Source organism: Empidonax traillii, unplaced genomic scaffold, assembly GCF_003031625.1.
Source record: "Empidonax traillii isolate 1590-97213 ecotype Southwest subspecies unplaced genomic scaffold, ASM303162v1 scaffold641:size396790, whole genome shotgun sequence".
Classification (NCBI taxonomy): domain Eukaryota; kingdom Metazoa; phylum Chordata; class Aves; order Passeriformes; family Tyrannidae; genus Empidonax; species Empidonax traillii.
In genome coordinates, this window is record NW_020955834.1 from 1 (window position 1) to 24438 (window position 24438).

Sequence of the window (24438 nt, forward strand, 5' to 3'; positions counted from 1 at the left end):
AAAAAAAAAAGAAAAGAAAAGAAAGAAAAGAAAGAAAAGAGAAAAGAAAGAGTTTTACTACAGTCAGCTCCCAAGACTTGGAACTAAAGCTTTGGGAACTAGATTCTTAATTTAGTTCCCAGCATGGTAATACTTAACTGACTATACTGACAAGCAGCTCAGCATGGACTGTTCATGTCCATCTCTAATCATAAAGGAGGAGCTACCTTTGCAGTGCACCTTCTACTGCCTCCTTAGCCAGCCATAATTGGTGAATAATGTGCATCAAGCCCACAAGTGCAAATTGTAGTAGAGAGGTACCAGAGTGCCATGTCCCCATCCTCCTGCCCTTGCCCTACCAGTATCAGGTCCTGCAAAAGGAAGGGAAGATGCTGGAAAGCCTGTGCAGGAGTGCAGGTGTGCAGGAGTGCAGGTATGCAGGAGTGCAGGGGTGCCGTGCATGCCCTTGGGACCGACTCTCATGCATGGACACTTCCATTTGCCGTGCTCAGCTGCAGCCCACAAAAGCACAGTCTGGCCAAGGACTGGAGTGCTGCTTTAGGTATGTGTCAGTTGCTTATTCATTCATGTTAAAGACAGGATAAACACCCGACAGGAGTGCTGTCCCAATAGGAGATGTAATACCACACTGGTCATTATTGAGGTGATGGTGCTCCATCTCCCCACTGCATGGCCCTATCTGGCCCAAGTACAGCTGCAAAATGTCCTCCTCCTTCATCCCACTCCCCCAGCTTCTTCGCTTCTTCTCTCCTTGACTTCCGGCCCCAGCCCTGACCATGCACTCATCCTGTCTCTGTTCTCCTGCCTACCCCACTCTCCTACATCCTGCACTTGGTGCTCTGGCCCCACACTCCAGCAGTGAGGAGCAAAGAAACAGCATTAGGAGGGACACAAACTTCCCAATGTTATTTGCGTGTAATCGGCCTTTACATGATAAACAGAATAAGACAAACACAGACCTTCTCAGTAATAGCCAGCACATCGGTCTCAATCCTGCACCACACCTCTGTGACAGGAACCAAGCCCTAATCCCTGATCCCTGACCCAGTGGAACAACCTTTTTTTCCAGAAGCTGAGTCCTAAAGAACTGCAACAGCCCCAGTTGTACACAGACACAAATGATTATTCGCTCTTGACAGACCTGCACAGCTCCCTCCTTGTATTTAACTGCAGTCCAAGCGAGCTGGATCAGGAAAGAGACACTTGATAGCTGCTGTTTCCGTGGTTGAAATATTTGTGAAGTTAGCGCATAATCTGAAAGCAGAAGCTAATAAATTATAGGGTGCTAATTGGGGCCGGAGTGGAGCTGTCAATCATATTATCCTAAACACGCAGAGACCCTCATAACCTAAAAAGGCAAGAAAGCCTCTGGGAACAGCTCCCAGTTGTCACTAGCCATGACCTCCACTTCACTGAGAGCACTGAGAGTCAAGGTAGAAAGTTTATTCTGCTAAGAAAATGCAAATCCTGTGTTTAAGAGGGCACTTGTATTTGATTTTGTTTACCCTCTTTGGTTGTGTATTTCCAAAGGCACTTTATTATTTTGCTTTGCCACTTAACTTGCCAGTCTTGCATATTAAAAAAAAAGGTGTCGATCAGAGAAGAATTTGCAATTTTTCTTTTACGTAGTCCTTAGAGTAACTGTCATAAGTTTTTATTTATAGTCCAACATCCTTGCATATAGACCTGTTTTTTCAAAGCCATCGTATTGCTCACATACCTTTTATTGCTTCTCATGCCTCAGAAACATATATTCTACCTTAGAGTTGCAGGACTCTGTAATCTGAGCCAAAGCCCAACTCACAAATGTGGCGGTAAAAGGGCATTTGCAGCTCTAATCACTTTGTCAATGTTTTTTCTTACATTGCTTTCATCAAGATCAAGTGTTTTACTCATAATATAAAATTGAATAAAAAAATACTAGAGAGGTTTTAGTAAAAATTTCCCTAGAAATTCATGTCTATATAGAGATAAGTAGGCATTCCAGAAAGAATTCCTTGAAGAAAAGGTCTGAATGGAGCAGATCACCTTGAATGCCATCAAATGGCATGTGCAGGACAACCATGGGATCAGCTCAGGCAGCATGGGTTTACAAAAGGCAGGTCCTGCTTGACGACCTGATCTCCTTCTATGGCAAGATGACCCACTTAGTGTACAAGGGAAAGGCAGTGGCTGTTGTCTACCTGGACTTTAGTAAAGCCTCTGACACAGTTTCCTACAACATTACCCTGGAGAAACTGGCTTCTCACAGCTTGGATGGGTGCACTGTTCACTAGGTAAAAAACTGGCTGGATGGCTGGGATCAGAGCGTGGCAGTGAATGGTGCCACATCAAGCTGGCAGCCAGTCACCAATGATGTTACCCCGTCTTCAGTTTTGGAGCCAACCCTGTTTAACATCTTTACCAATGATTACAACGAGGGTATCGAGCTCTTCCTCAGTCAGTTTGCAGATGACACCAAGTTGGGTGGTAGTGTTGATCTGCCAGAAGGCAGGAAGGCTCTGCAGACGGATTCCAGAGAAGGGCTGGGTCAGGGGGCCAAGGCCAATGGTATGAGGTTTTGGTGACAGCATGTGGCCAGTCTTCATGTGATTTTGTGAAGGGCGTCAGAACTGATGAAATGTCTGGAGCACAAGTCCTTTGAGGAGCAGCTATGGGGGGAACTCAGGTTGTTTAGCTTGGAGAAAAGGAGGCTCAAGAAGAACCTGATCACTCTCTACAACTACTTGAAAGGAAGTTGTAAGAATATGGGGGTCAGTCTCTTCTCCCAAGTAATGAGTGACAGGATGAGAAGAAACAGCCTTAGGTTGTACCACAAGAGGTTTAGATTAGATTTTAGGGAAAATTTCTCTCGAAAAGGGCTGTCAAGCACTGGAAGAGACTTCCCAGGAAAATGGTGGAGTCACCATCCCTGGAGGTATTTAAAAGATGTGTAGATGTGTGGCTTGGGACATGGTTTAGTGGTGGACTTGGCAATGCTGGGTTAATGGTTGGACTCAATGATCTTGGAAGCCTTTTTTGACTTAAATGATTCTATTCTATTCCAAAAAGAAAATACAGCTATGTCAACAGCTTTGCAAAGGGATTAATATCCAAACAGAGAGTGATTATATTACCATTCTGTTCTTACTGTAAAAGACAGAAGGCAGTGATGAATGTCCTGCAAATGGAAGATGTCATACAAAGAAGTTAACACTTTATAAAAAAGTTAATTTTATACAGCAGTATCAATCATGTCAGTGGCAATAATGACAATGTTTTAGTATCCTCATTTGCTTTGATAACCTGGGTTTCTGGTTATTTTTCAGAGTCAAAGCATAATGTCAGTTAGAGTTGCCAAGTGTCATTATAAATGGAGTCATGATCATATGAAAAAGCCACATGGTATGGAAGCTCCTGCAACTCAGTCTAAAGTAGGTGTGTTACAAAAATTTTCAAGAATGAATAAAAAGAAACGAAGGTAAATTAGAACTTTTCAATCATTAACAGACCTGTCAGGGCTATTGTACAGATATTCTTTTCTGTAACATCTATTTTCAGGTCTGTTATAGCTGAATTAATCTCAGCCTTGTGTAGAAAGAAATTTGAATTTAGAACAAAGCTTGCCCTCACAGTTATTATTAAATTGCATAGTCTTAAACCTGAATTACAGAGGATCAATTTCACCCCTTTATGCTCAGTAAAGCCACAAATGAGGACTCAAACCATCACAGACAGCATGCCACAGATGTCAAGGAAAATTATTAAAGAGGAGATAACTTGGAATCTTCAGTCAAGTCAAAGAAATGGTAAACTTCCCCTGTTGAAAACAGCTGTGGAAAGCACGGGTGCAGTGACACTGCCATAAGGATCTTTGTTGCCCTTCTATAGAAGTGGTGAAGGAACCAAATTTTGAGGGCCCTTGTGATCTAAAGGATGTTATTAGTCTCTGTTATATAGGGTACCAGGAAACCTGAGGAAAACCAAGTTTAGGTTCAACTCCAGTCCCTGGCTTGAGGTTCTCAGATAAGTTAAGCTGAGGTGAACTTAGTTCTTGACTTTCTTGTTCTCACCACTTAGTTTCTGCAGGTAACAAAGACTAATAGAAAAAAACCTTGTGTTAGCAATGTAGCTGCACAACCTTTTGTCTTTCTGATGGTCATTTTTAAGTTTCCCAAATCTTGTGATCATGCCATTGAATGACTGATAATAAAGTCTCCCAGAGGAGATGAGACCTGAATGTTAAACTTAAAAAAGGCAAAGAAATCATCTTGAACACCCAAATTTTTCAGTCCAATGTGATACAAGCAATCATGTCTTTTGCCTTTCATTTCTCAACAAATCATCTTTTCAAGCTGTACAAGTTTCCCCTTCAGAGCTCTCAACAGCCATGTTCCTATTGCTCACACTGAGCTGCTGAGCGCTCCCTCTCTGGCACATGGGGATCAGTGAGCGAATCTCACTAAAGCCCGGTTTATCTCTCAGCAGCAGATACACACACACACTTTCCATAATTTTATCTTTGATCCAGTAAGGACTCAATATTTTTGTCATAAAACACTTTTTTTTTTCCTTTGTAGGATCTTGATCGTGGTCCCAAATGGAAAGCATGAGGTACACATGTTTTGGATAGATCTGGTCATCAGTATGTGACTGATGACCAGCTGTAAAGCCCTTGCAAGCAACCCTGAAAACTAGAAGTTTTTCTGACTGCTTTCTGAAAAACAGAAGCACTGACTGTTGGGTGTTGCCACCAGCTGTAGACCAAGAGACATGAAGATAGAAGACCTAGAATTGATACCACTGAAAATGCTGCCTTAGTAAAAAAGTAGCATCTGCCCTGGCCCCTCACATTTACAAAATAATTTACAAATATTTATTAATCACCACAGCATTTATGTTAGGTTATAGTTGACAGGAATCATAGATAGAAGTAGAATATGTTTCATCTGTTCATATGAATGTCACATCTGCAGTTGCAGGACTAAATAATCCCACTAAAGACACACAATATGTCCATGTCTGTCCAAGCACAGCTCAAAGTTCAGCCATAGTCATTTGAGAGCCCAGCATTTATGTGTTGTGTGTGTAGTATCATGTGTGCAGCATGCTCACCATTGTGACTCAGTGACCTCACCAGTTATCTGTGCTGGCATCAAGGAACATGGAAGAGCCTGAGACAGTAACTGGCTGTGACCCAGAGGCTCACCTAGGGCATCCTCTGAGCAGTGCCTGAGGGCACAAGTCCCCTCTTCCCCAGAGGGTTAGAGACTGTGTTGGATTGGAGCTTATTTTCTTCATAGTAGCTTGCCTTATGTTGTGTTTTAGATTAGTTAGTTAGTTAGTTAGTTAGTTCAGCAAGTTAGTTTTTTCTGAAAAGTTCCTGCACAGAGTCAAAGCTTTTGCTTCACACTGTGCCCCCTCCCCGGTGAATAAACTGAGGGTGCACAAGAGTATGGGAGGGGACACAACCAGTCAGATACTTTGAATTAACCAAAGAGGTATTTCATACCATACAGTGTGGTGCTCAGCAATAAAATGGAGAGGAGGAGACTTAAGGAGATTAGCCCATCTTTTGTTCAGGAACTGGCTGAGCATAGGTCTATCTCTCTCAGGCTAAATCTGAGCTAAAGGCTTGGAAGTAATTTCCCTGCTGCTTTACACCAACTTAGCTTAATGTATTTAACTGATTTACAGCAGCTGATTCATGTGTCTTATACTAGCCTGAGAATGATGCTTTTGTTCAGAAGGCTTTGGACTGGCTGACTCTTCTTCATTTATGATTCAGACATCACTTCTGGTTACTGTAGCTCTTGCAGAGGGAATCTTCCCAGGACAGATATCTCCTCTTATTTAGGTGCCTTCCTCTGACTTATAAGAGAATCCAGAAAGACTGACTACATAGACATCACATCCTAAACTCAGTCTCACTGGACACTTTAAAGGAAGTAACTAAGAATGCAAGTTATTGCCTTTAGGCTTGAAGATAAGTTCTCTCAGAAGTGTGTCACACCAGTGTGGTCACAACAACTGCTTCGCTTGTACTCTTATTTCACATACAGTCTTTCTGATATGTCAGGATTCTTTCCTCTTCTAAACACATATTTCTTTGAAATGACGTTATTACGCTTAAACCCATATATACTTATTTAAAACCTATAACCTTGAAAGTCAAGACAATTGAACTCAAAGATTTTTTGACTCTTTTCCTTGATCTGCCACAGAGGTACCAACAGTCAGAGACAAACATAATCCAGACAGTATCCATTTCCCCGCTGTAGTGGGCTTCTGTGGCTAGATTTTGGTAGCGGCGTGGTTTCTGTTAGAAGCTGCTAGAAGCATACCCTGTCCAGTGGAGCCCATGCCAGCTGGCTCCAGGATGGGCTTCCTGCCACTGGCCAAGGCCAAGCCAATCAAGAGTGATAGTATTGCCTCTGTGACAACATATTTAAAAACAGAAAGTTATTCTGCAGTGAAAAATTCCAGCCAGGGAAGAGCGGAGCGAGAACATGTGAGCACCAATGCAGACACCAAGGTCAGTGCAGAAGGAGGGGCAGGAAGTGCTCCAGGTGCCGGAGCCGAGGCCCTGCAGCCCGTGGTGCAGACCATGGTGGGGCAGCTGTGCCCCTGCAGCCCATGGAGGACCACTGGGGTGCAGAGACCCACTTGCAGCCCATGGAGGAGCCCATGATGGAGCAGGTGGATATTTGAAGGAGGTTGTGACCCTATGGGAGGCCCAGTATGCAGCAGGGTCCTACCAGAGACCTGTAGCCCATGGAGAGGGAAGCCCAAACTGGAGCAGGTTTTTCCCAGAGAGGACTTATGGTCACTGTGGGGGACCCACATCGGTACAGCTCATTCGTGAAGGACTGCACCCCATGGAGGAGTGACCCATGGGATAGCAGTTTGTGAAGAACTGTTGCCTGTGGGATGGACTCACACAGGAGAGGTCCGTGAAGGACTGTCTCCTGTGGGAAGGACACCATGGGAGCAGAGGAAGGACTCCTGTTCCCAAGCAGCAGCAGAAACAACAACTGACTGCAACCCCCATTCCCCATCTCCATGCACCGCTAGAAGGGAGAAGGTAGGTTTGGAAGTAAGGAGGGTAGGGGGAAGGTGTTTTTTAAGATTATTTTACTTCTTACTCTTTTGCTCTGATCCTGTTCATAATAAATTTAAGTAATATCCCCACTTTAACTCTGTTTTGCCCATGATGGTGATCAGTAAGTGGCCTCTCTCAGCTCTTAACTCATGAATCCTTCTCTGGTTTTTTTTTCTATCCTCTGTCAAGTTGCAGAGGGGAGTGAGAGAATGGCTTTAGTGGGTACTTGGTGTCCAGCCAGGGTCAAACCACTAGACCTGCCTAAGAAAGATTATGCTAAAGAGCATAATCTCTCATTGTCATCACCTCTTACATATGTGTCTCCCCTACCGTGTCCAAAAGCAGCTGCAAAAGCTGCCATCAGGCCCTGGCTGCTTGAAGGCAAGATGTGACCCCCTAACAGTGAAAAGTGTTGATGAGAAAAATGTGAATCATCAAGAAGAGTTTGAGTGAAGAGAGGAAGCAACACTTCAATAAGATAGAGAAAGTGAAATGATTAAGATGTATAAAGAGAAGGGTGATACAAACAGATGAGGGATTAAGAAACTCTATTCAGGTAGCATCATGGGTGGATGCAAGTGAGGTTAAATTTGCATACATCAAATTCAGCCTTACTACAACTCAGTAGAAAAGTTCCATTTGCATCCTTACTAATTTAAGGCAGGAAAATGAGAGAGGGACAATGGAGTTATCACTGGTGTATGAGTAGGGCCATGCTCATGATCACACTGTATCACTGAGCATGACTCAGTTATGTGGAAGGTTAGGTATTGTGTTTTCCACTGAATTCAGCAAGTTGTAGATCAGGATCCTTAGATTTGGATTGATAAATTAGTTTTTTATCCAATCCAATGCATTATTCATATTATTAGGCACAAAAAGCATAGGTTACTGGCCAATATCCTAAGATTTCATTTATTAGCAATGTATTATTGAACTTGACACTTCCTTTCTCATCATGATGTGGTAAATCCTTCACTAAAACTAGCCTCGTCTTGCAACACAAGATGTGAGCAAAACAAGAATTTTCTTTCTGTGCCGGTTTGGATATTTGTCACTATACCTGAAGGGCATAACTCCTGACTGCTGTGTGTTACCAATGCTCACCTTGCCCATTAACCTGGTTTACATGTCAGTTAGGCTCTTCCATGATTCTTTTCCAATGCAGACCTACACAAAACTGAATTGACTTGGGATGTCACACCACAGGCACTCAAGAGGAACTGTGAAAGGTGTTGCCTAGACAAAATTTTAGCAGGATTGAAGGCTTCTCCTACTAAAGGAAAAGATATCATATGAAGTCCCACTGTTTTCCCAAAACTTTGTTTGTGGCTTGCTGACTGATCAGTCTTCTTAAGTTAAGTGGAATTATGCATGTATGTGAAGACATTCAGATGTGATGACTACAGAACTGGGATCCTCCTGGTTTCTGGCTCACACATGTTACAGCTTAATAAACATCATTAATTTCTTATTATTGAAGTGGAAGGAATGTACAACCATTGTCTGTACAACCAACTAAGAAGCACTTGATGAGGAAAGAAACAAAATACAGTATTTTTATTTTTTTATCTGATGCTCACAGTGCGGTGAGAATAGCAAAGTTTTGCAATTGTTGCTATTAGCAAATCTATATAATTACAAAATGCTTCAATGGGCTTTGTCAGAGACTTCAAAATAATAATTTCAAATAATTCAAATTAATTTTTATTTCTTTTGAGTAAAATAGTCAAAATCCAAATTTCTTTTTTATCTGTGTTGAATCTCCACTTAAGAAATTTTTGAAGCTTGATTTCATTGGAGTTGCATCTTGAAAATGTATACATTCTAACATCAGATAGTGCCATTACTACTCTCCGGTGTGCCACGTTATCAGATATTTGCATAAAATCATAACACGTTTCTAGCTTCCTGAAAGATGTCAGTGAATAGCTCTACATAACTTGTAAACTACTACTCATAACGAAAGGTTCTGAAAAGCTTATTCCTGGGTTTTATTCAGTAATGATTTAGACTTCATTTTATTATATACTTTGAGTTGATCTCCAAACACACCAAGGAAAAGTATCTCCCCTCACCCATTCTCATAAAAAATAAGTGAGGATGATGAACATTAAAAAGGAGAAGTAAAAGAAATGTAAGAAAACAGAACTGTCCAGATTCACGGACTGTTTGCTGTGCAACTTAATATGCAAGATGATTGTGAGCACTTGTTTAAATTAAATAGTGAACCAGACCATCTGCAGCAGTGGACAATCTTCACTGATTGCTTTCTGATTTGAATCTCAGCATTTATGTTGCTTTTTCAATTTTTAAAATCTTGTTTGTGCACAGTGAGGCTAGACTTCAATTGTTTGTTTTTTTCTTGAACAAGCTGGTCAGCTCTTTGAAACAGCATGCTAATGCTCCCTTTTTTTGAAGGACTGTCTGTACCTGAGACACATGTGATTGCATAAGTTTAATCAACACCACAGTAAAATCACTTATTGTCACTTATTGTCTGATACGTGTTATTACCTTAACTATCTCCTGTGAAGCACCCAAACCATAACATATAGAAAATCAAAGGATACACAATTGTTGTCTTATTCTGGTACACATCATTCACTATCTTATTATATTTTCTGGTAGCTTTATTAAAAAGTTGTTGGGGGGTTTTTTAACCACCTCTGTAAAAATGACAATCTGCAGAATATTTTTCTTTGCCTCTGTCTTCTTTGGAAGAGTTTTTCTCTTCTTTTTCTGGGAGAACCAGGCTTAAGTAAGTTCAGTAGAATTGATGCTTCCTTGGTCTTGTTTACCTTCTTTGACTAGTACCAAATAATTTAAGCCCTCTTGATTCCTAGTTTCCATTAATGTGGCTGAAAGAACACCGTCTGAATCTGCACATGGAATCTCATTATCTGCATTAAAAACAAACAAACAAACAATCAAACAGTCCAGTAATATACGGGTAGTATTTGAAAGCAAACAAAATCAGACAGCTGTTGGAGAAAGTTGGTCTAGTGACGGCATAAGGAGTGACTGATGATTCAAATTCATTTTCTGCTAATGCCTGCATGGATTAGGACTTTAAGCAGATCACTTGGGAAAGGTTGGTCATCAGTATTCAGACCTCCAGAGGCAGCAATACAGTTATGAATACATGACTTGCTTCCTTTCATGGTAAAGATAGACTGTATAAAGCCAAAGTGATTTTAATCTATACTTTTGTAGTAACCCTGCTAATAATACTGCTAAAAACTCCTGTAAAGTAGGCAGTTTTATATCTACTAAATCATTATATACTGTCTCTCTGGAGGACTTGCAGCATTCTGTCTTTCTAGAAGCTTAAACTTGTCAATCAACTGTGGTTTTCCCATTTTTAAAAAATTTATATTTTTCCTTAATTTGATGCAGTTCACATATACATAGTTGCTTGAAATCTACTGCAGGGTATATACCTTTTAAAAATAAAAATAATGAAATGCTCAAGTTATGAATGTTGCTGAGGTTTTTTTCCATTTACTGCAATATGTACCTTCTTTTACTACACTCCCTCCTTATTTTACTTCACAACTGAAAAATCAAGCATGTGATATTCAGGGCTATGTGTTCAAAGGAATTGCAACCTTTGTGCTGTTCCACCAGGCAACACACAATTTATTATGCCACTATAATCACACATCTCCCCCACCTATAAAGTGAGAAATGTGTTCCACGTGCTAGAGTCCATTAGGTAATATTATCAGGAAAAGTCTGAAAGAGAATTTTGGTTTTAGAAACCTGTTAGCAAGACAGGGTTTGGGACATAGAGCAAACTATGGTCACACACCACATTGCTGTCAGTGACTGACAGCAATGAAAAATCATTTGATACTCACTTCATCAGTTCAGGGCTATTGTGGCAATATTTGGTAATTCAACCCCAACTAAGACTTTACCAATCAGTTCAGCTCTTCTTTGTATTTTTTTGTTGTTTTGTTTAATAAAGCTTTTAATAGGAACCCCCAGGGGCAAGCTGCTTTGAAAAAGGAGCACACAAGCAAAGGCTGAGGGCACTTTTACAGCAAACTCTTAAGAGGGAATACTTAAAATAAGGACCCAAGTAAAACTGGGTATTTACAGACCAGACATATGCCGGCTGACCTGCCTAAGTATAGAACACTAGAGGAGCATTCAGATTTGTTTCCTGTATAAGTATCTGGAACTGATGAGGTGATGTTTACACAAATGTGAGTATGAGGTCACTGAGATATTTTTACCAGATATATAGATACATTACTAATTCTTTCCCCAACAGGTCTGAAGAACTACAGAATATATTAAATATTATAATCCTTTTTTCAGCCTATGCACCACTGTGTTTCTCATTACAGAGAAAAAGATCTAAAAAATCAAACACCTTGCCTTGGTTTTACTTCTTCAGCTTTGCGAACGAAATAATCAAGAAAGCCTATTTTTGCACAATATTCTTATAATATCCAAAGAGGGAGGAAGAATACAGTATTGATGACCTATTTCTCCTATGACATGACATGTATAAGATACACTGCCATTTTCACAGTGAGATTTTTGACAGTAATTGGCCTTCCCTTCATTATTGAATCATCTGTTAGCACGGTATTCAGTGCCTATGAAAGTTTAGCGCCACTTTGCTGTACAAGCCAAAGAAGCCACACAAAGATCTCAAGTTATATAGTGCATTGCTGGACTGTCGTGTAAGTCAGCAAAGCAAGCAAATAATTTTTGCTGATTTAGATGGAGCAAAAGGATGGATGGAGACAGAAAATACTGAAAATGAACAATCGAAGAAAAAATCATGATAAGATGTGAAATTGCCCTAGAAATCTGAGGACTACAAGCACACCAGCATTCTGAGAAGCCACAAGTCAATTCAGAGAATTCTGAATAATCTTTGGAACCTCATTTCCAAAAAACATTAGGAAATTGAAGGAAGATAGAGAGAAACTGGAGTGGGGAGGCAGGCCAGTGTATTTATGAGATATCATTATTTTCTCTTCAGTTTTAACATTGCTAAAATTAGTTGATTGATGTATAGTCATGCTGGGTTATACGTGAGTAAATGCAGGATAAACCATGTGATGTGATCCCCTCAGATTTCACAAGCAAAGCCTGGCTGAGTCAACAAAACACCCCAAGAGGAGACATCCAAGGAACACCTTCATGGAATCTGAAGTCGTGCTGGGAAGTCAACTCCAAATGCTTAAATTCTGAGGGGTTGTCTACACTGTGAACTGCTGCATAGTGTAGTGTTACCCATGTTCACTTTAAACAACCTACCTCAGGGCACGAGACAGGCTAGCTCTGTCAGTCCAGAGCTTTGTACAGGCCAAGAAGTACTCTGCTGAGAAACAGGTTCCCACTGAGCTCTGAGCTGCCTCATCTAGACTGCTTTCAATAGCTAAAATGGCAAGTTCAAAACTCAGCATTGTACTTGGACAGACACGTATCTCAGGTCCTAAATTCATGTTGCTTTGACCTTGCCGAACACTTTTCCTTGTAGTGCTGTGCTTAAATCTTATGTTTAAAGCTTGTGCATAAATCACAGCATCTGAGCTAAACTGCAGGTAAATTAATAACAATACCTCTCTCAAGGGGTAGGCAGAAGCTTTACTCTAGAGAGCCATGCATTAATTGACACAAGAAACTATGATCGCCTGACTCATACATAACGAGGAATAAAGTTTGCTTGCTTAGCCTCCTCTGAGGAGACTGGCCTTAACCAGATAAAATCTGTGCTTCCCCCTTCCCAGTCTCAGCATCTCAGTTGGCTGCTTCCTGCCACAGAGCAGCCATGGTGCTGCCTCATGATTGTGGTGTCTTTCCTTGCCTGCTTAGTAGACTCTGAGGGCTCACAACATGTTTTGAAGTCCTGCCTGGAAGGGTGCAAATTTTTGTGATGTCTTGATAAGCAGAAGGCTTTTTTTGGTGTTTAAATTCAAGAAGGTGACAACACATAAAAAGAAAAAGAATGTCAGTAGAAAAGTTGATTGGTAGAGAGTGAACAAACTGATCTAGAGATGCTGATCTTCTTTTACAGCTATTTCAGGGCCAGATCCGCAGCTAGCATAAATTAACAAAACGCCATAGAAACCAGTGAGATATCACCAATTTACACCAGCTAAGTAGCTAGCCTGAGACATTACTAAATCAGGGTAGCATAATCCCATGCAATGCTTAGCACCTTCACTATGGTAAGGTATTTAGAAGTGCAGCCACATTTGTTTTTTCTCATTAATACCTTCCTGTTTTTCTCCTGCATACTCTGTCCTTTGTCACTGCCACAGAATGTATGTGGTAGTAAACAAGAGACTGGCTGCCTTACTGGCATGGCCACTGCGACCACATTCAAGAGAAGTGCTTGATGACATGTCTTTGTCGAGTCTATTGAGCCTAGACTTCTCTACCTCAGCTGTATTGGTTATCTCAAGGAGATAGTTCCTGTGTAGAGAATATTTTCCTGATACCTGATGGCCACCTGGAGCTGGAGGTGCTGTGTTTCAGTTTCTGCACATTGCCAGTAAGAATATAAATAGAACAAATATATATCCGTTTTAATACTCCACTCTGTATTATGTATCAGTGGAGATATATCTGTGTTTCCTGTCTAATGAAGCATATGATCTTGCATGGTTTGAGGATGACTCATAGAGCTTTGCTATTCTGTCAGACACTAAATGTGTTAAAAGTGAGAATTTTGTTTATCCTGCATTTCCTCAGATCTAATCTGCTTGGAGCATTGACTGCCTGCCTTTCTTTTTATTTTAATAGATTTTTTTAGAGATCTGTGAATTGAAATCCCTATGTGCAAGAAGCTGCCTGAGGAATTACAGATATAAACATGACTCTTTTCTAGTTTATTATAATTAATAATATAAAAGCATCAAAAAAAGACCAGTTCCACATTTGTTGCAATGGAATAAGGCTATACAAATAGGAAAGTGCTCTCTTTCTCCAGATCACAAAGCAGGATTAATTTTACCGAGTTTCAAGGACCCATATCTTACATGTCCAATTTAAGCCCCTTGCCTAGGCTGTCTTTATAGCCAACAGAGAGAGAAAGAAGGAATTAATTGCTTTGTGGAGGTGCGTATTTCACATCCTTGCCTTAATGCATTAACATCCTCTGAATGTGTCTACAGCTCTCTGCTGACTGCCAAACAGCCTAGACAGACAGTGTGAATGCAGTGCTTACATTTTAGTTGCTTATATCTATCCACATCTGTCTACACAGATGTCAGCTCTTATAACATTATATCATGTGACTTTTTTTCCCTCGGTCCAAGGCAAAGTATTAGCATGACTTTACTTGCAACATCATATGGCTCACGTGCATCCTCTGGAATCAAACAGCATTTGTCTGGAGCACAAATAAGAAATCACACCACCAAGTCCTGCTTTTCCTGCAGTGTTGTAACCACTCACTCTTTTAGAAGACGCCTTTTCTCTGACCTCTGCTGGCTTTGGGTCAGCCACTCACTAAGCTAAGTGGGGAGAGGATTATTGAATTTCAGAAAAATACAAAGGAGACTAGATATAAGGTTTTAAAAATGTCTCTTATCAACACATCTGCTTTAGAGAAGCTTCCGTTTGTCCAAGTGATTACTTTATGTTCAGAGATTTGTGTGGAATAGTTTTTTAAAAGGCAGTTTGGTTTAGGAAAATAAACTGTGACTCTTATATGGGGAACAGAAAACAGATGCTAGTCAGTCAGCAGAGAGTGCAACATATAACTAATGATGAAATCACTGATTCTAAATTTTAGTATCAAATTCCGTCAGTGCAAAGTTTTGTACAGAGATTTAAAAAAATTACAAGTGACAGTTTTAGTAAGTACCTGACCTGCTGAAAGAATAAATACACTGAGTGACTAGTTTTGGAAAGAAAAGTAAAAAAAGGAAACATTACAAAATTCTAACTCTTTTACCTTCCTAAGCAACATCTCCTTTTTAGGGATTTAAAAATCATTAAAAATTGTTTAAAAAACATTTTGAGGCCAAATGTGTTTCCTTTTACTCTTTAGTATTTTACCCTGGATTTCATCTAACTGCCCTGCATCTTCTCTCACTAGAGGAGCTACTTTTTCTGAGCAATTAGACATCTTTTCCATATAGGACCAAAAGGGACTGTGGGGAGCAGCTCTGATAAGAATAGTCCTCCTGGGTCATAAAGGCAAGGAGTCGCTCCAGCTGCTTAATGCCCAGTTGTCCGATGTCGGCAAAAACGTTTGCCAAATTAAACAGGTGTTTCCATCTGTAAGGGGGCACTCTTGGGACCTGAAAAAATATAGTGCTGTCTTATATATGCAAATGTAAAAAGTTATGTCTGAAAATAGATGGTCCGGTTATTTTTACAGCAATGCAGGGCCATCCTTCTAGCACACTGCACCTCTTGTAACTGGGGGAAGAACAGACTATCTTTCAGCAATGAGTGGGTACTCTGGTGACAGAGACTCTGCTCAGTAAAGTCCCACTGAATTCAAAACCCACTGGTGTCTCAGTCCTCCAGCTGGTTAGTGCTGCCCTCACTCAAATAAATACCATTATTGTTACTTTAAGCCCACAGTCAGTGTCCTGGTAAAGCCTGTAAGAGCTAGAAGGAAAAACTCTAGACTGGTAGACACTGGTCCTGAGTTTCCTTCCCTCCTTTCCAAAGTAGCGGTGCCAGGAGGTGCTGGTATTGCTCAGGCGTATTTATTGACACTTGATACCTGCTTTAGAAGGGTAACTCTTGCAATAGCACAGCATGTGTTTCTTTTGCCGTCCCCATGCTATCCTGTTAGAGTGCTGCCCAGACCACTAACATACTGCCTGTATTAGTTCACCCACTCTTGCCATCTGTGTGTCATACTGCACTGGCATTAAGGTTATTGAGAAAATCTAATGCTTTTTACCTCTTCCACCTATGAAAAGCACTGACAGCACGTATGGACCTGCTAAAGGTGTGGCTACCTACATGTAGTAAAAACTCAAGACAATTTGAAAGATGTGTGATTCCGTGTGAGACTAAGTATCACAGCTATTTTGAGGCATGTTGTTTCACTTTGCTTGACATTTGTCTCTTTCTTTTGGAACCAGGTCACCTGGTGAGAGCAAACATTTCTTGGCAGGACGTTCATGACAGGAGTTTCATTACACACAAAGGCCAATGACCGTGTAACAGTTTTGGAAAATGTTGTCCAGGACAATCCATCATGGAGCAGTCTTCTGGATTTGTTTTGGCTGTCATCTTTCTGCTACTACTACAAACACAAGTACTTCACTTAGTTTCAGCTAAAAATTAGTGCAAATTTTTAAGATCACTTACTTATTATGCAATATCTTACAAATTACAAACTAAGACATATTCTAAACCCTAAACTGTTTTCGACAGGGTCATAATGGATGCATTTTAGTCTGCAAGCTTAGTTAGAATCTGAGTGGTCTTTTCTTGATTAAATTAATCTTGCTTCTGGACCCCACATTTCTCTGAACTTCACTGCATGAGATTTACACTGCACGCAGAAAAACTATAGAATTGATTTAAAGCTGGAGAGCTACAGAAAACTGAGATGTATGTCTCCCCAGTCAGGTAATTCAACAACATTAAGACATCACCGGAACTCTAGACCTTCAGTCAAGTACACAGCATAACATTTTAATGGGCTTATAAAGACTGTACTTGGGTAAAAAACAACATACAGGAGAACTATGAATATACAGGAACTTACAGAAGAACTATGAATATTTAGGAAAATAAGTATTGTGCATTATAGAGACATGCAAAGAGCTAATGGAGTGTTTAGTTTTTTAAATGCATTTAAATGAAAGCATGATATGTAGATGAATAAAATCCAAGCTATGCAGTTTCCTGATGGGCATTCCCTATATGAAAATCACCAAATGAGCCTGAGGAGAAGTTATGGAGGAGTTTTGAGAACTGAAGCATGAAAAAAGTTGCTTTGCCATCCCATCGCAGCGGAGATCCAGCAATGGGTCTGTGGCAACAGCAGCTGGGCAGAACCTATGGAAAGGGAAGAATGGGGGAAAGCCAGAAGAAGAAACACAGCAGCTAGTGGGGAAAAGTCCAAGGCTCAGGGAGAGAGTATGCCAAGCATGAACTCTGAGAGCTAAAGCTCTGCTTACACTGAATTACCCTGCTTACCAGAGTGGACCTGATTTTACCAACTAAGTTACTATAAACAGGCTTAATGGAGTCTGATTTTAAAAGTGACCAACCATCAACAGATTCCCTGAATACAACATACATTATGGCGTACCACTATTATCAGGACAACCCCTAAAATCCATTATACAACAACATTTTCTGCAGTAAACTGATTTTGTTAATTTTTTATCATCTAAAGTGAAACCTTACATGGAAGCCTCAATCCACATTTCCCTTTGCAACAACTTGGTAATTTTTAAGAACACTACTTCTGTTCCTGGCAGACAAACAGAATCTCTACTGGATCTCTGTGATCTCTACTGTGTAGTAGAACCTGAAATCTTGGCAAAATAATGTTTTTTACATTAGGAATATATATTTTTCATCCCATTTAAAGCAATTATTTACCTAGATTGAGCAAGTTAACAGCAGAGAAAAGATCATGCTTAGCTGACACATGCTAAACAGATTTGCAGAGACTGAAACTAAAATTCTTTCATGTTATATCTGTGCCAGGTCTGCTTCACCAAAAGGACAGCAACCTATATTCCAGCCTCTTTCCCCATTCCAAGCAGCAGAAGGGCAGGCTTCTCTTTAGAATTATCAGCCCTGATAAAGATTTTAAGAGATATTGATATAATGCCACAAGAATTTCTTAACTCCCTTAGTTTTGATGTCTCTGTCACTTGTGGAGTTAGGGAATACAATGCAGAGATGTCTAAGCTAGAAACCGCAGTAGCTCAGGAGTAGGTGCAAGCAGTTGAATCAGTACAGCCCCATGCCCAGTGGACATTGTGTTCCTGTAGCCACCTGAATATTAAACATTTAGGCTGAGATACTGTATCTGAGATACTGTATTTTGGACGTGATCCTGAGTAACGTGCCTAAGGGATCCTGGTTGAGCAATGATGTTGGACTAGATGACTTCCAGTGGTCCCTTCCAATCTTAGTCACCCTATGACTGTGTATTCAGTCCGAGAATGTAACAAGTCACCTAGACACCAGACATAATTAGTGAAGAGTAAAGCAAAAGGTGACTCCTTTCATGCTATGATACACGCCTAAAACACAGGAGCAGTCACTTTCTGGAGGTATCTGTTTCTACTTCTGACTACAGAGCTATGTAGAAGAATATCTTAGATGAGACTCCTAGCTTGTAGACAGCTGCATTTAGGTGGGATAAAGTCTATCCAAAATGTAAGGCTATTAGCTTGGGCACAGTGCCTAATTAATTGGCTGTACTCCTTTCCTGAGCTAATGCCAGGCTTAGATTTGTGCCAGACTAAGTATCTCTTTCCTGAATGCCACTATTCAGAACAAAGATACCCTTAAAGAAATTAAAGAATTCCATTATATGCAAATAAAGAAAGCTTTTCATTATCAGCTGTTTAAAAAGCATGAAATAATAGGTTATCAGTGCTGGCTTACTTTGGTCCCATCATGTTTTTATAAAGTTTTTAATCTTGCAGTGACATGTAAACATGTCATGCACAGGCTGGATCTGACATAAAGAGAAATCAAGATGGGCATAAACTGAAATTTGTAAAGCTACATAAAATGATAAAGATTAGCAAAACATCAAAGAGACTAGCATTAAGTGAGCACTGGGCAATACCAGTGAATTGAATATAGGTAGTCTCCTGTAGAAAAATGTCTATATAATTGTGTATTTGAGTACTGTGATGGATTAGGAAGTTTTTAAAAAAAGACAAAATACTAAAGTATCAAAACTGTTTGTGAAGCAGGATGAGGTCCTAGTTCAGCAACAATTGTTGAAGGAGGGGAAAAAAAAAACCAAACAAAAAATTCTCACCAAAATAAAGCCTTTAAATACTTTAGAAACAGATAGGTTTAGGATTTTTTTCCATTTTTTAGAATGGAAATTACCTCTTTTGCCATTCAATATTTTTCTTTAGAAAACCATAGAATGCAAATAGATCAAATAAAAAAAAAAGAGATCTGTGAAACAAAAGTGAAATATTTCAATTAAACAAAACTTCCTTTTCTGCAGATTCAGATTACATTGTTTACTAAGATTTTCACTTTCTCAATATTTAGTTAGTCAGGAATTACTGCAGGATGCGAAGAGATTGTTGTTCTGGCCCAGTCAGGACATTCATTTCCATATTTACATGATTTAAGTCACAGTTGCATAGACAACTTCAAATTTAGCACCACTGATTTTTTTAATTCCTGCCTTCACAACCTGAATAATGTTCTTACATAACTGGGCTTTGTCATGTCCCATATCTTAAGTATACCTTCCCTAACATCACCTAGTTTGCTCATTCACAGTGTGCAGAGCACAGGGAAGACCTGACTCTATCGCAATTTGGGCTTGGATAAAGGATGCCATACTTGGGAGATTAAATTATACCTCCCTTTCAGGAGACTACTGAATCAGTACTCCTATAATAAGTGTCTAACAGCTATGTTTACCAGATGCAGAGGATGTAGATGCCTTTGAAATTGAAACAGATTTCCACCAGAAGCCTTCTAAGGCTCTTCTGGTTGTACAAGGAACTCAAGCATTTACTTTAGTGGAACAGGGCTGTGAAATATCAAAAATTTAGATGCAAGTCGGATGTCTCTGTGAGTCAGGCTCAGTTGTAACCTCATTTAGGCCTTTTTGCTTGGTAATCTTATACATGCTTTATCTAATGCACTGTACCTAGTGGCACCTAATGAATCCTTACAAGTTCATTATGACCAAGGTAAATCTTTGCTGTTTCCATTTTACAGGCAGAGACTTTGAGACAGTGGCAAATGCAATGAAAAGCACTGCTGAATGCCACTTTGCTCACAGGAGACAGGCCACAAGAACAGCAGGTGCTGGCCCAGACTCACCTTCGAAAGCTTGGTTGATGACTCCAGTTGATGCCTCTTTGTCTTCAAGGTAGTGGGTGAAGGACAGTGGACAGTGTCTCATCTCTTGCAGTTTGTCATGAATATAAGAGAAAGTAGGTCTGTTGTGAGGTTCTTGGGACCAGCATCTTGTCATTAAATCACATCTGGAAAAGAAAAATTTACAGTGCAAACATTAACAATAATAAAATCATCCATTTCAACACTTACCATTAAACATCTGAGAAGTAAGTTTGGCATGAAAACTTTCTATGTGGTACAAAGATTATCATCAGCTGCTGAGGAATACTCACCGTGAAACCTTTTTATTTTTCAAAGATGGATATTTTTGAGATTGGGAGCAGTTATAGCATAAAAACAACAACCAACCAACCAACAACAAAGCACAAAAAAACCCCACTACCACTGAAAACCATATTTTCCATTAATATCTACTCTCACTGAAGAAACCAGAAATATTTTCTAAGGAAGCAGACAAGTAGGAAATTCTCTCACATAAGGGGGGGGGGGGGGGGGAAAAAAAAAAAAAAANCAAAGTGGAGTAAGTTTTCCCATCAAAGGCAAAAATGGTATGAATTTCCTCCGGGTGCAGGGATTCCAGCCCACCTTGTACAACACTATCTTTACCATTCAGTGGAAAACTTTACCTCCTGTTTGTATAAAGGATAGGGCTGGGTTTTATTCCTTAGTCAAGGTGAGTTTATGCTACACAAAACCAAATCCTACAAAAGCCAGTGGGAGACAGGCTGAAAACCAAAACACAGCCAGCACCTGGACATGCTAAGTGTTGGGAGTGGAAAGAGGTCTTAGAGTCCCAAAACCTGAGAGCAGCCAGTGAAAGGCCTGTTCAGAAAGCTGCTCATGGAATGTGGAGCATTTACCTCTAAGCCCTAAGTTCAAACCCTTGCCTGACAAACACCCTCCCAGACCTGCTGCTATGTGATACCAGGCATTACTGTTATGTGAAATGAACTGGCTTACTCAGATCCTTGCTTATCCATCTTAAAAAGATGACTGATGTCCTTCACTACAACTGAGTATTTGACAAAACCCTTAGTGACAGCTGGCAAAAATCTCTTGACTTCTGATTTTTCAATTATATTTTTCATTAAAATATTAGTGTTGGATGAAAATATGAGTAGGAAAACCGTTTCAGAACCACTTTTCATTGACCTGTATCCTGTGGTTTCCAAGTCGCACAGAGGGATTCTGTTTTTTGAAAATGATCCCATGCAATTTTGAAAATCCATTTTAAGAATCTGAAAAATGGTAGTGACTTCATAACACTCTGAATTACTTCATCTGCTTACGTTCAGGTGTACTGGTTATTGATGACACTGGAAATATATAAAGAAAAGTACTGAATAGGACTCAAAATGAGGTTAAATAACTGGTTTTCCTTCTGCTGTCAGCAGTGTCTGTCACACTAAATTCCAGTCTTGGATGCTGGAAGTCAAACAATCTGCTTTCTGGAAGTGCTTGTTGGTAGGATATCTAAGCCAAATACATGAGTTCAGGTGCTGTGCTCCACCAGGTTAGCAGTTGGGCTCTCATGAGCAGAGCCTTGTGAAAAGTGTAGCAATGAAGTAAAAGAGCTGATGGAATACACTGCTCCTTCAACTGAAAGGAAGAAACAGCCAGCCATAAGCCAACAGAATAAGAAAAAAACAGGAAATGATACATAAGTCATAGACTTATAGAATGTTTTGGGTTAGAAGGGACCTTCAAGGATGATCTAGTCCAACCTGCCAGCCATCTTCCACTAGACCAGGTTGTTCATGTCCCATCCAATCTGGCCTTGAACAGCTCCAGGGATGGTATATCCACAACTTCTCTGGGCAACTTGTTTCAGTCTTTCACCACCCTTATCATTAAAAAATTACTCCTTAGATACAATCTAAATCTACTTCTTTTCACTTATGAAACAAGAATATCACAAGTGTGGATTCTGAATATTTTTGTATTCCTGTGACCAATCAATGTCTTTAATTTTTTACTGGACAATCCGCTTTATAAGGCAGTTCAGTTTTGCTATGGAGTGGGGATATTAATGGTTGCTGAAACATTCAGTACTGTAATTTTCTCTTTTTTGTTATATTCCATATTTTTATTTCCTAAATTAAATGACTTGCTAGTTGTCTTAAAATATCAGTACCATATAGAACTGGTATTTTTCACCAAGTATTTAATTCAGGTAGGCCTTAGGTTTCTAATGACAAAAACTTTCATGCTGTCTCAAAATACATCTGCAAACTTTGCATGTACAGCTATTTGTGGCATGATATTTAGCTTTTAAGTCATGCTGTGATATCAAAAGTTTTAGGTCACATAACATAAACTTTCACTAGCTCAGAAATGCATCAGCAGGAGGTCAGTCAAGAGGGTGAAAGCCAGGTTAATATGCCAAGTTGCCTATAAACAATAACTTTTACCCTGAGCATATTCCTATATATTTGGGGATCCAAACATGTGTTGGCAAATAGTGCATCACTTACCATAAGAAAGAGACTCAGAGGACTCCCCTACTATATAGGGAAAGCCATTCAGGAAAAAGCGAAAAAATAACAGTTCCAAACACAGCATCAGCTAAAGGTTTATGGTAGTTTTAAGAACTAGCCTTTCAACTAGATGTAAACCTACACACCTACACTTCACACTGTGTTTTATTTGGGTGCAACAACTGACAACTATATGTCCAACAGAGTTGCATACCTGGGGCAAATTAAATTTCAAGGGCCTGGAAAACAAAGAACTAATACTCAGTATCCAATACTGGAAGCTGAAAGTGAAAAATTCCTGAAATTTGCTACAGAGCACAGAAGCTACAGGGCAGCACTACCAATTTTTTCTCACATGAAATGGAAAATATAATTGATGCGAGATTTTCTTATAAAAATTTGCAATGATGAAGAAGAGTGCCTGCTTTCATCTGATGCAGTCTGATCAAGGCCTTCCTCTCTCTCATTCTCTTAGTCCCTCCAGAGGCCATTCCCAGAGACAAATAGCAAGTTACCAAGCTAAAATTTCTTCATCAAAGTCAGTTGCATGGCACTGAGCATTTGGTGAAATTGCAACTTCAGGTCAGCAAGTGGTATGGTGCTTGTACAAATTCTCTTGACTCTAATCCACAGACTTTGAGGATCTATGTTAGCTCAGATAAACCCAAACCTTGGTATTCTCTTGCATGCAAGCCTCACACTCAAATGACTGTGCCAGATGTGGATGTGACTGCAAATGTAGTGCCATTCATAGATCTAATTCATATTTCAATAAACAAGTGTCATTTATAAGTCTCCAAGCCCCTTTTTCCAATTCATTACCAAGCTTTACCTATCCACACTTCTTTGCGGAAAAGTTGATGATTAGTCCCTGGAGCAAAATCTTGTGGAGGCAAGGGGGAGAATTTCTCGCCCTGCCAAAAAAAACCCAAAACAAAAGAATCCCACTTCCTTAGTGCTTTTTCACCCCAAGGTTTCTGTGCCAGCCCTACTTGCACTTACAGTGTAAGCCTACCACAGATTCCTAAACACTTCTCAGCTGAAGTACTTTGGCCTTTGAACTCTCTTCCTATCAGCGATGGTTTGTTTTGTCAAATGACAATGAGCAAGCCAAAGTGCCAAGAAGACAATTACTGACGGCTGGTGTCCTGACTAAGGTTCAAAACCTCAAGGAGGGAAACAGGAATGTCAAGAATCCAGGGATGCCATTAATGACCTAGGAAAGCCTCAAAAAGCTATTTATGCTACTGACAGAAGCTTCATGCAGGTGCTGAGTGTTCACCAAATGAGACAAAAGATGGTATAAGAGTCTAAGCTCATCAGCTCCTTGGCTTTCCTGCTATTAGGCACTGATCTTACAAGTTACAGCAGGCAGACCAGTATTTAAGCCCTATCTGCTATGCTAAGTTCAAGATCTGGGACCTTAAAAATTACTTCAAGCAAAGTTTTCTTGATTTTTCTGAAGATCTGATCACTTGTTTTAAGGCAATTTATGAGCCTTTGCTTAAGCTTGAATGTCAGACTAGTACATGGATATAGCTGCCTCCTATGCTTTTTTATTCACAGGACAGCTGTCAGAAATTTATTGAGGAAACCTTTTTCAGCAGAAGATATTGAAAATAAAATGGCTTTGGGCTCTCATTTTTTCTGTAACTTCCAGTTTTCCCTCTGTTCTTAAAATCCTAATCTCTTCAGTTCTCCAGTTTCTCCAAGTGCTAAAGCTTGGAAGGTTTTGGTTTTATTTCATTTGGTTTGGTGTTTTTGTTGTTTTGTTTTGGGTTGGGTTTTATTAATTGCTACTATGGTGTTTCAGCTATATCTACGTAATTATAAATAATAATCTTT

At 39.9% G+C, this 24438-nt stretch overlaps 1 protein-coding gene across 2 annotated transcripts in view; it reads right to left on the reverse strand.

The window, feature by feature from the left end:
* Positions 1 to 9447: 9447 nt before the first annotated feature.
* The window catches only part of ROS1 (ROS proto-oncogene 1, receptor tyrosine kinase), a 73267-nt gene continuing 58276 nt past the window's right edge, over positions 9448 to 24438 (reverse strand). For both annotated transcript variants that reach the window (XM_027899104.1, XM_027899102.1), the window contains 2 exons: positions 20078 to 20241; positions 9448 to 9984 (listed from right to left, as the gene is read on the reverse strand). In XM_027899104.1, coding sequence (XP_027754905.1) covers positions 9839 to 9984; positions 20078 to 20241 — 310 coding nt within the window. In that variant the 3' untranslated portion in view covers positions 9448 to 9838. The remainder of the gene's footprint in view (positions 9985 to 20077; positions 20242 to 24438) is intronic.